General features: G+C 41.7%; 1 protein-coding gene across 2 annotated transcripts in view; it reads left to right on the top strand.

The window, feature by feature from the left end:
* The window catches only part of LRP8 (LDL receptor related protein 8), a 171134-nt gene that overhangs the window by 126198 nt on the left and 30006 nt on the right, over positions 1–14930 (top strand). For both annotated transcript variants that reach the window (XM_014870608.2, XM_014870609.2), the window contains exon 4: positions 5803–5931. In XM_014870608.2, the coding sequence (XP_014726094.2) occupies positions 5803–5931 (129 nt within the window). The remainder of the gene's footprint in view (positions 1–5802; positions 5932–14930) is intronic.

Raw genomic sequence — 14930 nt, forward strand, 5'->3', positions numbered from 1 at the left:
AGCATTTGCTGTGTTTACAGGAATACAAAATCAGCTGAAGTCCTGCCAGTCAGACTGAGGGAAGGAAATGCTTTTTGTAGCCAAGTTTGATGGTAGTTTTGATTTTTGAAGTGGATGAGTAAGACGTAGCAATCAGGAATGGAAGATAAAGTGGTGCACTGGAAACCCAAGAGTAGCAGTCCTTCCTGGGCTGTGACAGTATTCAGAATTCCAGATATGCCAGCATAGCTCTGAACCTGGGATTCTTCCTGACCCATGCAGGTGGCTCACATTGTGAGACATGGAGCTTAGCTAAAACCTGATGCTATTTGTCTTTGCAGCCTCTTATAGAGATCTCTCACCTCCTTGCACTGTGCTCAAATACAGTTTATGTGTTTATTTATTATATTATTACCTGTTAAAACTGTCAGCACCATACCAGAGAATCGTTTTCTTACTTGTTTGTAGTGTCTGTGCTTTTGGAACACACTTTTTCTATAAAAGTTACCTCACTGTTATTCTGACAGTGAGTCTTTCAATAATTAGGATTAATTTTGGGATTTTCAATTCCTGATTATTTCACTCTGATGTCAGAGGTGTTAATCGCCAATGTACTAATCTGTACAAAAGCAAGGTACCTGCTACCTATCTCTTTTAGACAAGCTGAACCCTTTGAGTGCTAAGCTTATTTTCCCCCTCCAGTTTCAAGGTAGAGGAGTTGGAGACTCATCAAAGACTCCTAATACATGGTGGTGTAAAGGAGCCTTTCTTACAAGCACACAAGAATGGAGTCAATAAGGGCTATACTATGCAGTGCAATGGAGGGAAATCTGTGCAAATCCTCTTCTGTTCCTCTGGGAACTTCTGAACATAAGTCATCATCAAACAAATCACACCACTGAATCTAACTATTTATCAGGTGTATCAATTGTTAATACTGTTCCTGACATTTTACAGTACGGTTCCTTAGTCACCTTTCCTAATCTGTCTTTGGAATTGCTTAATTTATGTTGAAAGTTTAAAGGCAGTGCCCATAAGTTAATTATCTTTTTGTACAGGAAGAATAGATTTTCACTATTTCTGTACCTTTGCATGCTGCCACAAAGGTTATGGCACATCAATCTGTACTGACACTCTCACAAATGTAGAGCCAGTGGAGTCAGTAGCATCAGTGGAAGCTCCCAGGCCCTGGGAATTGGTGTTTGACCAGAACAGTTTCCTGTGGGAGCAGATGGATGGGGCGGCTGCTTCTGTCAGCAAAGGCGTCACTGGTGGTGGGTTGGTCTCATTCCAAGTCTCACTGCTGTAATCTTAATTCACTTAAGCACTAATCATGACATTTGTTTTGGGCTGGGCTGCTTTCAAGTGAAATTGTAGAGTTGCCTGTATTTTCTCCGAGATTTCAAGTGTATGTGTAATACAGATATGGTGACCAACCCAAGTAGTGCTGCTGGATGAGCTGCATTGGCTCTTGTAGAAGTTACCAGCTCATGTAAGTCTTGCTATGCCAGCAGGCTGATGCTTGTCTGTGTTTACATGACAGAAGGGGAGTTCAGTGCAGCTTCTAACCTTAGTGGGAACAATTGTTTGATTAGCATTCCCCAGAGTGTGTTCTGTCTCTGGGTGTTACAGATCCAAACTCAAGCACCCAGTGAAAGCTGAGGGTTCAGGGGAGTCCCTGTGTGCTCACAGTGCTCTGTGCATCAGGGCCAAAGAAACTGCCAGGACATGGCAATCATCCACCATGGATGTGGCTGTTCCCACACAAACACTTCTGATCCTCACATGTCACAAGGAAGGCGTCAGGGAGATCAAGTACAACAAATATGATATAACACACCTTATAAAATCACACCAGAGTCTGATGTGTCTTGAAGGGCTGAGTAAAGTAAACTAAAACAACAGCTGCAGAGTGAACTGGTGGTGGATGGGGTAGAGGCCAGTGTCCCTCACACCCACCCACAGCTGGGAGAAGGGACAAGGGAAGGAAAGTACCAGTCAGACACACCTTCAGCTGTGACAACATTTCAAGTCAGAAGATGGATTTTAAACTGCATTTCTTATGTACCTTAAATATTTCAGTGGGAAACTTTAAGTTGTAACTCAGTAGTGAGTATAGACTGGGATATACATTCATATACACACACACATATATATATAAAGAACTATATATGCAAACTTGTGACTGAGATTTTTTTCTGAATCACAAATCTTCAGTGATTGAGAACTCTGAGTTCTGAATTTCCCTAAGCAATCTCTGCCTGTCAGCTCCCCCTCCTCTCTGCAGAACAGAAATCTCGCTCATTTACCAGTTTGGCTTGTTTTGTCTGGAAACAAACTAGATTCTAGTCCTGTACTTGGGCAGGTATGAATGCTTACTTTGTTCTTGGTACATTTCTGAGGCAGTTCTTCCAGTTGTGACAAAAGAAGATTTAAGGGCAGTGTTTGAGAAGGAGAGGTCCTTGTTAAAAAACATTCCTTTAAAAAAAAAAAAGCTGACAACTAAACCATTGCTGGAGTAAAGAGAGAGGTAGGAATTTTTAATTCCATAATAAAGATAGTGGAAATATTTGTGAGAACAATTCATTGGCATGGCAGAAAATAATTAAACCATTTTAATATTGAGTTTTTGCTGTTGTAGAAAAAAAGTTTTGGGTTGGAGCTTCTGAAGAACCTGGGAAAACCACAAGGGGCAGTCTAGAGAGGATGGGGAGTTATTTCAGCAGAGATAGAGGAGTTGTTCAGACCTGCAAGATGATGTATTTCCACAAAGGGCGTTCTTTTCAGTCTGCTGATGAAAAGTCTTGTGGGTTTCCCACCAGTAGAAGCTGCTTAATTGCATTTTGTGTATGCTCTTAGAGTACCTGTTTGGTGAGAACCTGACAAATGGTCTTCTGAAAGTAAATCAATTTTGTTTTCTTGGGCTTTCCTGAATATACATGATGTCCGGAGCCTGAAAAGCACAGCAGTGGCACAAGAGGAAGCAAACAGTGGGGCGCCAGTTAGGCTCTATGGTTCTCTGAAAGACTTTGTAGCCTCCTATAAAGAGAAAGAAGAATGTGCCATTGGCGGTAGTGAGTAAATGGAACCTTCTTGTCTTCTTTGCTCTTGTCTCCTTATAAATAAACCATTGTTGTCCATCCTTGGCATTTGCAGTTCATTGTGATAAATTGGTCTTGATGTGTCTGACATTTCAACCAAGTTGTTTAATGGTGTTTTTCTGAAAAGGCAGATCTTGCTATAACTCGTGTTGGTCCAGAATGCTTCCAGGGTAAGAGCACTCACCATCACACACAGCACTAACCCTTTCCTTCCTGGCTGCACAAAGAGGGAAGGAGGAAGTAAAACATTTTGGTCACGTCAGCCCAAGAGGCCTGAGTTTGTGTAAGCTGTGCACAGAAACAGAAATGTTAAGTCTAGACTGCAGTTGCTGAAAGCCTCTCTAATCGTGTGGACAGTAACATGGACTGCACTTGCATCTGCAGCCTCTTCAGGGAGAGGGGAGGAAAACATCCAAATTGCTGGAAATGCAGGTGTGTTTTGCTTTGAGTTTTGTGCAAGATTCCCTTTCTGTTAACCTGCCAGTGGTTACAAGTCATTAGCTTCCATGCAATGATTGCTTGGGTGCAGAACCCTCTGGAACACAGAGATTTGATGAACTGTGACCAACAGCAGCTTCTACTGCTGCATCCCTGAAAGTTCAAGCTTTGATTTACACATTTTAAATGTCTGTAATTATTCTGTCAGGGAGATGATTAACACAGAAATTGCTTTCCATAAATAGGAGCCTTCTGTTCATACCTTTCCAAACCTTTCAGCTTCCCAAAGCTATTAAGCATCTGCCCACAGCAACCAAGCAAAAGTAATGCCCATACTTTAAACTGTGACCAATAAGTAACCTTTTTGCTGGTTAATGATCCAGTGTGTGATTATACCATTTTATGATTATATTTCACCTTCTTTAAAATCAGGTGTGTGGAACATGTTCTCACCTGTCTTGACCCACTTGGTTCTCAATGGAGGTTTACAGTGAGGATGGAAGACCTGGTCCTACTTGGCATCGAAACAAATTCTCCTTTCCATCACCATTGCCAGAGCAGAAAGAACCAGAATGGTTCTTGGGGATGTGGACCAATGACCTGATTAACAAATGTCTCCCAGTTTTCCCAGTGTGCCAGCTGGGCAGTACAAAACCTGCAGCTTAGAGGAACAGAGGCACAGGGCCTGGCCTGAGCTGGCAGATACACTGATCCTGGTGGAGTCTTGTTGAGGAGCCTTTCCAATGGTTTTTTATTATTATTAATTTGCTGGAAAAATAATCCCAAAGCCTAAGCAAGGATCCCTTTTTTCCTCCTCCTTATAAACATGCAACATTCATAAATGTTATTTAGGTATGCAGTGAGCAAATTTCAATAGAAATGCTGTCACGCCTCAGGGTTCTAAAACTTCATTACATCTGTTATTAACTGTCTGTCTGTGGCAGGACCTAATTTTTCTTGATGTATTGGTTGCCCACAGCTTCTCAAATGTGCTTCTTGTAACACTTCAAGGCGTTAAGACAGAGAAATCCAGGGATGCAATGGCACTGCTCTCCAAGTGGCTGATTGATGCTTTGGGGCTGGAAGATGCCCTTTCCCAGCCTCCTTGTGTAGGTGCAAGGGGAGGTACAATTTTCATCCTTTCTCACTCAGCACTTGGGAAGCTGATTGACTTTGTGTAAATACCTTTACCAGGGCAGGGTAATGTGAAAGTTTTAATTTAGAATTTAGGCTCCCCCTTGCTCAGTAGAACCTGCAGCCATACACAGCATTATTTTCATTAATACCAATGGAAGAACTATTTGAATACATGTCATTTTTTGAAGAGAGAAATTGTTCTGTTTAATAAGCAAATCCTGCCAAACGGGATGATGATTCCAGAATGCTAAACAATTGTTTAAACTGTGGAAGATTTTGCATTTCAGCAGCCTTGTCACAATAAATATAGATCTGTTGCTCTTTACACTAGTTTGAAGGGGGAAAAAGTAGGAATTTTAGCAATGCAAACTAGCTATGAGAGAATGAGCTTCACAGCTGACTTGGTTCCAGATAAATTTGGCAGATTCTTTTTCATAGTTGTGTTCTTGCCTGTATTGGGGTTTTTGCTTCTGCAGGTCCTCCTGTGTCTCCATGTCTGACATCCCAGTTGCCTTCAATTTATGCTGTTACAGCTCAATTTGTTAAATATCTGCAAGTTCCTGCTTGTCCTTGCTGCTTTTTCCTCAGCTTTGCTGACCACAGTCTGCCCAGATCATTATGTCTAGAAATGGCCTTGCCAAACAGAGATGTACACCCTTGTACTAAAATGAGAGAATGTGTTTTCCCTGGCTGAGCTGGAGGTGGTTTGTGCAGAGCTGCTGTGCTGTGTGCAGGGGCAGTGACTGAACAGCTCCAGCTCAGTGTTGGGCAGGGAGGCAGAGCCAGGCAGTGCTGGTGCTGCACTGAACATCCCTCCCTGTAACCACCAGTCCCAGGTTCTCAGCTGGAATCCCTGTTGGTCTGTTGAAACAACTTTCTCAGTTCATTAGGGTGGTGTTTGTTTTATTTGCATGGTCCTGGAAGGGGCTGGCTGGGGCAGGCACAGGCTGGAGGGACTGGAAGGGCCTCGTTCCCAGGGCAGCCTGTGCAGGGAGACCTGACTGAACAGGCTGGCTTGGGATTTCACTCCAATATGTCTCAGGATCAAGCCATTCAAAATAAAAGTAACTTTAACAGCATAAACAGTATTAGAAATGTTTAGAAATATGTTTAACTTCTGTTTATTTCTTTGGTTTTTTTCTTCCAGCCAAACAAGTGTGTCCATCTGAAAAAATCAGCTGTGGAGACTTAAGCAACAAGTGCATCCCATTGTCCTGGAGATGTGATGGGCAGAAGGATTGTGAAAGTGGAATTGATGAGGCTGGTTGTACTCCTGGTGAGTTAATGCAGATGCAACATCTCCATTTAGGACTATAAGAGTCCTGGAGTGACTGTTATGAATTACATGGAAAGGGATGACTCTTCCTGCCAACACACTCGCTTTGCTTTGCAGTGCTAAGTGGTGACTTTTAGGAACAGAGAGGAAAGAAGGATTCTCCAGTTGGGGCAGGCTGGAGAATGTGTGAACTCTGTGAAGAATTATTATTAGGGTTAATACCCAGGTGATATGGAAAGGACTTAAATAAGGTCCAAACCTTCCTCTGTGGTGGCTCAGCAGGTTCCTGTTATGTCCTTGTCCCTGCAGAGTGGGGACAGACTCAGGCTGGCTTATGCTGGGGTGGAATAGATAGGCCTGGACATTGACAGCTTGTTGGTTTAACTGGACAGAGAGAATGATGTACTCTGTACCCATAACTGTTTTAAATTCAGTCCCTAAATGGCCATTGCCTTTTATTAGGCCTTTCTGTGCTGGATGAAAGAGCTCTTTAACAGTGATTTCAGTCTGTGAAAACTCCAACATTGTGTGATCAAACCATTTCTCAGGCTGCCTTTTTGGTAGACCAAATATATTAGTTCTTTATGCTTCTTGATGTCGAATATTCTCTTTTGAATGAAGGCTTGACTCATTCTTGTGGCTCCCTTTGGTATTCCCGTTGGTTTTCCAACTTTCTTTTTACACAGACCACCAGAATTTAGGGAGTATCAGTCTTGCCAGTCTGTGCAGAACTAAAATCACCTTTCTGATTTCTAATACTGTTCTTATGAAATTCTTTGTGTGCAAATGATCCCAGGCTTTTAAGAAGCTCTCTAAGTTCTGTGTATTCACCCATCCCTCAATTTTTCTAGTGTTGCATGTGGTATCAGCAATGTTATTTTTACTTGCAGGTTACTGGTGAAAGGGTTGAATGATTACATTGAAGCACAAATTGAAGTTTTTTTCATTTGAAAACTAATTCCTGCCCAGTTCATAATCCACATTATATCTTTTCTTTGAAGCTGTATAACGAAATATGTTTTACATGAACATTTTGTGGCTCTGAGTGGAGTGCTGTAGACAAATTCATTTCTTTGCAATCAGCTTTATCAAACAAAATATTATCAAAGCTTTTACTTTGTGAGCAACTTGTTCCACTATTTAGCTCTCTTTGTAAAAGTATTTTTTCTTAGCCCTTTTTTTTTCTCTTTTACTGATTTTCCATGTGAAACTCTTGAGTGTTTTCCCTTTAGCATGTACGTTTTTTTCTTTGAATGGGAGGCTTGAATTAGAGACAAATTCAGAATATATTTGTAACTGATATTTTCCTGATATGAGTTAGTGGAATTAGAACAATTTTTGCACTGCCTCCCCTGATGTAATGCTGCTGCTGCTCACACCAGTGGGAATGGTCTCATGGAGTCTTTTAGTTATAATAAAAATATACTTGAAATTGCTTTGAACTTTTTATTTTTCAAAGCCATGGGTAACTCCCAAAATTAATGTAAGTATGTTCTGAATGCCACATAATTTCAGCATAATGATGCTATTAATGGATTTGGAAATAGCTGAGCGTTTCTGTTCTGCATGTTTCAGCATCTCTACTCTTACTTAGCTTCCAGTTTTAGTGCATGTGCAGGTTCTTAAAAAATGGAAATTTAATCCAAGGGCAAATTACCACATTTTGATGGCTGTTGGGTAACTGGTGGGAAATGAATTAGTAGCTTTCAACCAATTTCTAATGACTTAGCATTGTCCCCACACACTGGAGATCTCTGCTGAGCCTGGCTGTGGGATGGGCCATTCTCTGGCACGAGGAGCAGGGGAAAAGGCATTGACAGGTGAACTTGGAACATCCTGGGTGGGTGCAAACATCAAAAGCTTTCAGTCCTAAGATCTCAACTCAGCATCTTTCAGAGGTCAAAACTTGCTTTGAGAGGGAAGCAGGAGGCACTGCTGAATGGCTGTAGTGGGAGCACTTTCAGGGAGGTTGCCTGTCAAATGAAGGTTTTTTCCTCATGGATGAGAACAATTGTGTGAGCTGTTTCAACAGAGAGCTTGTGGAGGATTGATAGCTATCCTCTCCCTTATCCAAATCTGATAAACCTCACTAAGCCTTTCCACTGATACTCTGTTAACGTTCCCATTTCTACTCTGGTTAGAATCCTCCTTTCTCTGTTTCCTCTTATCTCAGCAGCACACAGTATCCTGACCACTTCAGACCCCTTCTTCTCTTTGTTTTGTTAATTTAATCTCTGCACTCCAATTTTTATTCTCATTTTGTAAGAAGCTTCAGCACTGCCTGTCACTTGCAGCCCCTGGGAGCACAGCACCCTGTCACAGAGGCTGCACTTTCACAGAGCTGGCCAGCTTGTCTATAAATAACACATCTTGCTGGATAAATGTTTGGAAGGGGATTTATTTGTGCTCAGAATAATTTCTGTGGTGAGAGCCTGCATGTGCAATAAACAAGTGGATGATGACTTGAAGATGGTGTGAGGGCATCCAGAAGAAAAACCCCTAAGCTCTTTCTAAATCCATGTTAATAAAGCTATTACTGCAACCTCATGTGACACTTCAACAATATTTTAACTGTGTATACTCTTACTTTTTGATAGGAATAACTGGCTCTTGGATTTATAATTCTTCAAGAGGATTTAATATGGAGTTTATGAACCTTATTTATGCCTGCATTTCTGCATTGGTAGTATGTACAAGTGACAAGATTGTGCTGGTATCCAGGAGCAAAGCTTGGTTGTGCTGAGGCTGTGCAAGAACCTGTCCCTGTGTCAGAATGTTCACAGCCCAAGTTAAGGGAAGATCTCCTGCAGGAGAGGACAGTAATGATCATGGTATAGGATCACCCACAACTGTAGGAACAGCGTAGGTGTGTTATGTTTCTTCCTCCTCCAGCAGTTTCCTTTGCAGCTACTGCTCTGAACCTTGTAATTCTTGCTGGATTTTTCCTCTCAGAATGATGTTGCTTTTTGAATCCATGTGAAATGTATCCAGTGCAGACACTGGCATAGGCAGCTGGGGGAGAAAGCAGCTGGTCAGAATCTCAAGGACAAAAGTAGAGAATCTGAGTGAGGAGACAAAATTCTGCCCTTTTCTCCCTGTGGAAGAACTTGTCAAGGAAGCAATGGAAACTGAAAATTCTTTTACCTGCAATGGATAAAGCACCAGTGATCAGGAATCCAGATTTGTCTGCACAGGCTGTAGTTGCACCAGGGATTAATTGCAGGTATTAATCCTTGCACATAGGTAGTTAAGTGACCGTCTGCCTAAATAATTGACTTCCTACAGACAGGCTTTAAGAACACTACTGACTTCCAGTGCACAAACAATTTCTGAAAATGCAAATATCTACATAAAAGAAAAATCTTGTTTTTAAGTTTTTGGGGCAGAAGTAATTTGAGTCTTCACAATACCAGGTGTGTTGTAGTCATAGGTCAGGGTTAGCAGTCTTGAATTTGCTGGCTTGGAAGTGCTGGCAGCCTTCTTATTTCCCTGGTGAAAGTTTTCCGCTCCCAGTGCACCCAGCCTTTGTCACAATGGATTGGACAAGCTTAGGAATGTGTTTACTGAGACTAAAAGAGAAATTAAATATGAGAGGCTGTAATTAAAGCAACACAACTCGGGGTCTGTGTGGACTTTGCTAACTACTGCAGAATTTGTTAAATCTCTGCTGAGAGAAACAGTAAGCAGCGTTTTGTCAGCTGCTCAGGAAGGGAGAGAGGACTTGAGGGTAGCTTTAGAAGAGAAGAGCTGCCATCCTGTACCAGCTGAAATGTCACTGAACCCCTTTAATGCACGCATGTTCCTCCTGAGAGGACTCTGGGATGCTCACAGAGAACAAGACTCTGGCCCCATCTGTCCTGGCTGTGTCACTGGTTGTTCTCAATATGGAAACTGTGTGTTGCAGATGAGGAGTTGGAAGTGCATCATTTTCCCCTTTCCCAACAGTCAGATGCAGTGAAATGATGTATTCATTGATATATTGATAGCAGATTATTTATCCATACCATGGTTTATTCTGCTAAACTGTAGCACAGAGACAGTGATCCTGGGGAACTTTTGCAGGCAGTGGACAAACTCATACTGACATTGTGCAGTTGGCTGAGGGGAAAGCCAGGAATTCCTGCAGGAGTCTCATGCCAGTGACAGCCCCATTACCCAGAGCATCTTCTTTTGGACCCTGGTCTTCAGGCTTTTCACTGCTGACCATGTATCTCAGTATTAGGTCTAGATTTTCAGCCTTATGATATGATGATATGCCAGATTAAAAGTGAACAAACTGGATAAAAGTTTTGTAAATTCATAAGGGAAACTACAGTAAGCATAGGTGTGCTCAGCTGTAATATGTCCTTGCAATGGCAGCTCCCAGGCTTTCCCTTGTATATAGATCATTTATTGATCATTTAGATCCTCAGGTGGTGAACTTCCACTTTTCCTGGCACAGCTCCAGGCTCATGGATTACTCTCCATAAAAAGCAGCAGCCCCTCCAAGTGAGGGGTCCTTTTCTTTGAAGGTCCAACTGCAGAAAACTTTGAGTCAGCTCTTGCCAGTGCCCTGATTAACAGCCTTCAGGTCAACTGAGAGCCATTGGCTGAAGGCAGAATTTAAAGCAGGCTAAAGCTGTTCATCCCTGCAGCAGATCCACCTGGTGATGAACCAGCTGAAGGAGGGAAATTGCAAAGCTGATTTAAAGTCACCTTCCCCCACTCTGCTCCTGCACCTACGTTCACATGAAGTGACCTTTCTATTGAAATTTAAATTGTTTTATCATCTTTTATCATTGTCCTGTAACTATAGAGAGCATCATGTTTTCCTAGCACTGTTTTCTTCTTTGTGCAGTAAAAGGTACCTGTATTTTGCATGAGTCACACTTCCAGTGCTCCCTACTGGGATTTTACCATGCTGATCCAGTCCATTCCAGATCTCCACTGATCCTCCTGAAACCTTTTAACTTGGTGATAATGTAGCACTGATTTTATCTTTCATTGCAGTTTGATTAATGTGTGCTTTTGTCAAAGTTAGTTCTGTTCATTGCCTGTTAATGAATTAACATTCATTTTGTGCTGTCCCTCAGTCAGCTCAGAGGGACATCAAACCCAAAGGATCAGATTTTGCCATGCATTCTTCCTGAGAAACCCAATAATTTTAACAGGGTTAAAGCCCATAGCATCACAGTCATGCCTGTAAAAGAAATATTTATCCACTATCATTATTCATTTTTTAGTATGTGATGAAAAGAAACATGGCTGGTCTGAAATTCCTGGCAATTTATAGAGGGTAGCTGTAGCTTCAGTGCACTTGCCATGGTGGAAGAATTTACAGTTATTTCCAAGAAGGAAAAAAAAAGAATTGCTAGATTTAACAAATGCAAGTCCTTCATAAATAAGATAAGGTAGCACAGCAATGATATCCTCTGGGCTTTACATGATGTTTAATTACTGGACAGCTGGAGGGATTAATGTTTGTGCATTATGCCCTGGCCCTCAGAAATTAAACATGTACAGCTGCCACTTTATCACTGCTTAAGGTATTAGAGCTCCTTCAAAAGCACTAGTAATTTGCAGAAAAATCCCCATTGTTATTTAGGAAAAATCTCAGCCCATAATCACATTTGTCCTGAGTTCCTTCAGAACAAAATGGCAAGAAAGAAAAGAGATTGGGACGTACTTTTAATTGCATGCTGACAGGAAAAGTGAAGGTAGTTGCATTTTTAATACATCGGATGCTCGTGGTAATTAAACATAATTAAACAGTGTGTGAACTTAGGTTAGAGGTAAGACAGTCATTGTGTAAATCCAGAATTAAACCCTAAAGCCGTGGCCCAAGCTGTGGCAGGGCTCTACCTGCAGAGGGTGAGGGCAAAATGGCTTTGCCTTCCCTGCTGCTGTCTCTTGAGCTTAGGTTTGTAAAGGAAGACGTGTGGCACATCTGTAAATGGAGCTTCCAGCACGGAAAGGGGCTTTGGGGGTGGCCCTGTGCTGATCCTCCTCACAGAGAAATTGTCCCTATCAGTGTTCCATGAATAATTTATTCTCTGAAGCAGAGTAGATGAAAACACAATCTGAAAACAAGACAATGCAGCAGTGGTACTTGTGCAGTGTTCCTCTGAAGGGAGTGTGAGGGAAAAGGGGGGATGCAAAGCACAGCACGAGCACACACCCCACACAGACACGTCCTTCACACCCCAAAGGATCATTGTTCCCAGGGCTCTGGAAGAGGCACTGAAAGAGCTGCTTTTATACAAAGATCTGTGGATAATTAAAAGTAAAGCTTTGTAGTGCTGGACTGCAGGACACCTGTGCACACCCACACAAGCTTTGTCCTGCTGCTCTTTCTGCACTTTAGCTGGTGACATTGGCTCTGATTCTTCTTTCCAATCTCACCTCAGACTGGCAGAGGAGCAAGATTTGGCCTGTAATTATGTTTATCTTTTGGGTAGTCTGTCTTTCAACAGATAGAGCTCCTAGAGTTGAAACAGTCAAGGAATTACATCTCTTATTGCCAAATGTAATTTTATTTCATGTCCCTGAAGTGCTTTCTTCATAAGAATACAGCTATAATTTTGAGCCTATTCATCCAAAAAGCAAGAATCTGTTTAGTTTTATTCAGGGAAATCTTCTGTAGCTGGCAGTGCCAGTGATGATGTTATGATGGCAGATATGTGGGTAGGAGTTGCATCCTGCAGTGGCCACCAGTACATATGTGTTACACTAATTAACAGTTCTGCTTCCTGAGCATATGATCTGAAGGCTAAATCAAAATCAGTAGCCTGAACTCAGCACAGTCCTACGCAGGAAAGGACCATGTCATGTTTGATGCAAGAGTGGAAAAAAAAAAGTTGGTTTATGAGTCATATTAACAGATAAAACTAATCTGAAAGTCATCTTAGTGGCTGAAATACTCTTTTCATAGAGGATGATATAAGGGTTGGATTAACTTTTCTTTTACTTTGCAAAGAAATTTGTTCATTAGATAAAATGTAATGAGAAAGGTTTAGCTCACAATAAACACCACTTCATTACCCTTCTTTGTTCCAATAACTTTAAAATAACTGCTCATGTTAAACATGTGAGTCTTCATCTCAGCCCAAATCCAGGAAAGTGCTGTTTTCTGCTCCCAAGTCATAGAAACTGCAGGGCAAATCCTAATGCCATGGAAATCTCATTGCTGATAATGTGAGCACAGTCAGCACACGACCCTTGCAGGTTTAATTGCAGTGAGTGTCACTCAGTGATTAAATTTTCCATTTGAGTAGAAAATCTATTACTGTTTTTTGAGAAATGATTGCCATTCTTTTCTGGAACTGTGGGTACATAGGTACATTGCCTACATCACACAATAGCTGTGCCTCCTAATTATCACATAACTGAAAACAGGCAGGGGCTGAGCCGTCTGTCAGTCTCTCCCTTCCCCTTCCCAAAATTACCACAGGGCTCTTGTGTTTATGGACTTGGTCATTATAGGATGTACTTACAGTCATAACCTTGAATGGGACTATACCAAATTCTGCCAATCGCCTTGTTGCATCCTCAGTGCTTCTTTTTAAGGTACTTCTCCTTTCAGATCAGTTGTCTTGCAAACCATTTTATTTCAAAAGCATCTTTTAATTGTTATTGAACTTACATTCAAGCTCACTTTGGATCACTGTTCCTAGAGAAATGTGAGACATGGTTGGTAAACTGAGGAGTTGAGAAGGCAAAGCTCTCAGCCTTGCCTTGTTTTGTCTGTGCTCCAGAAGAGTTAATAGTGCATGTTCCAAATGCAGTGAATGTTTAATAGTGAAGCAAACTGCAATAAGCAATATCTCCTCTTACAGGCAGTTCCCATCAAGCAAAGTAAATTAGTAAATGGAAATTTTATGGGGTACTGACCTCACTCCTTGCAATGCTCTGCTTTGTCCCTCACTGCTCAAGTGAGTTCAAATCTGTGAGTCAGCAACTCCAGGATTCCTTGCTTAGTTATGGCAGCAACTTATAAATGACTTCTTTGATTCTGGGGAAATGGCTCAGCTTTCCCACTGGTTAATCTGGTATCTTCCCTGTGCTTAGGAATGGGGAAGGGGAAGAAGAAAGTGGCAGGCCAGTGACATGGCTGTGGGGCCATGGGCTGGGATTCCTTGCCTCTCCCACATTTCCTAAGAATGAACTCAATTGTGCTGTCATTTGCCAGTGTGGTTGGAGTGTGGCTTTTAGGATTCTGATGAAGTCTCTCCTGAGCTGGACATAAGGAACCAGAAAACAGTGGGGAAAACAGGCAGGTCCTTTCTCTGTGTCAGCAGATGAGCACAGAGTGGGAATCTGCCCAGTGGGTGGAAGGTGACATCCAAGGATTGTCTTTTCCTGGCAAAGCATCTGTGATTTAAACTCTGCAATGGCAAAATTAAATCGTGGTTGTGCAGAAAATGCTGTGCACAGAAATCCTGTGTAGAAAATTCATAACCACAGGGAGAGCTGCTGAATCCAAGAGGTCTGTGTGTGCAGAAATGTGGGATTTGTGTGCCCTGTCCCAGGATGAAGCCCTGCTCAGGAATGCCCCTGTTCTGCTTGCTGAATGTTCATATAGTCCTCAGAAATACAGAATTTTGTGTGATAATATTAGAGCAGATGTTAGTTTAATGGCTAATGTCAGATGTTTCTGAGAGATTTGCCAAATTGGTGTAATTTGTAAAATTGCCATTTTAATAAGCAAGTCATGTCCTGTACGGGCTCCAATTTTCAAAGTCAGGAAAGAAACTTACTAGACACTTCACAGCACATTTGTTTTCCTGTTAAATTTTGGCTAGTACTAAACATCTCCAGTCTGATTCAGCTGATTATATTCCAGTCAGAATATAAAAGAGTAATAATAATTTTTTTATCCTCATTAGATCTCTGTGGCGTGTCTTGGATTGTCACAAAAGCAGGACAGTATTAACCTTTGGTGTTCTGACCATCCATTTTTGTCTTTCAAGCTGCTTTATTTTACCCTTAAACCCTCTACACTGGCTTCACTTGTCCTTATT

This window comes from Sturnus vulgaris, chromosome 9, assembly GCF_052056855.1.
Source record: "Sturnus vulgaris isolate bStuVul1 chromosome 9, bStuVul1.hap1, whole genome shotgun sequence".
NCBI lineage: Eukaryota > Metazoa > Chordata > Aves > Passeriformes > Sturnidae > Sturnus > Sturnus vulgaris.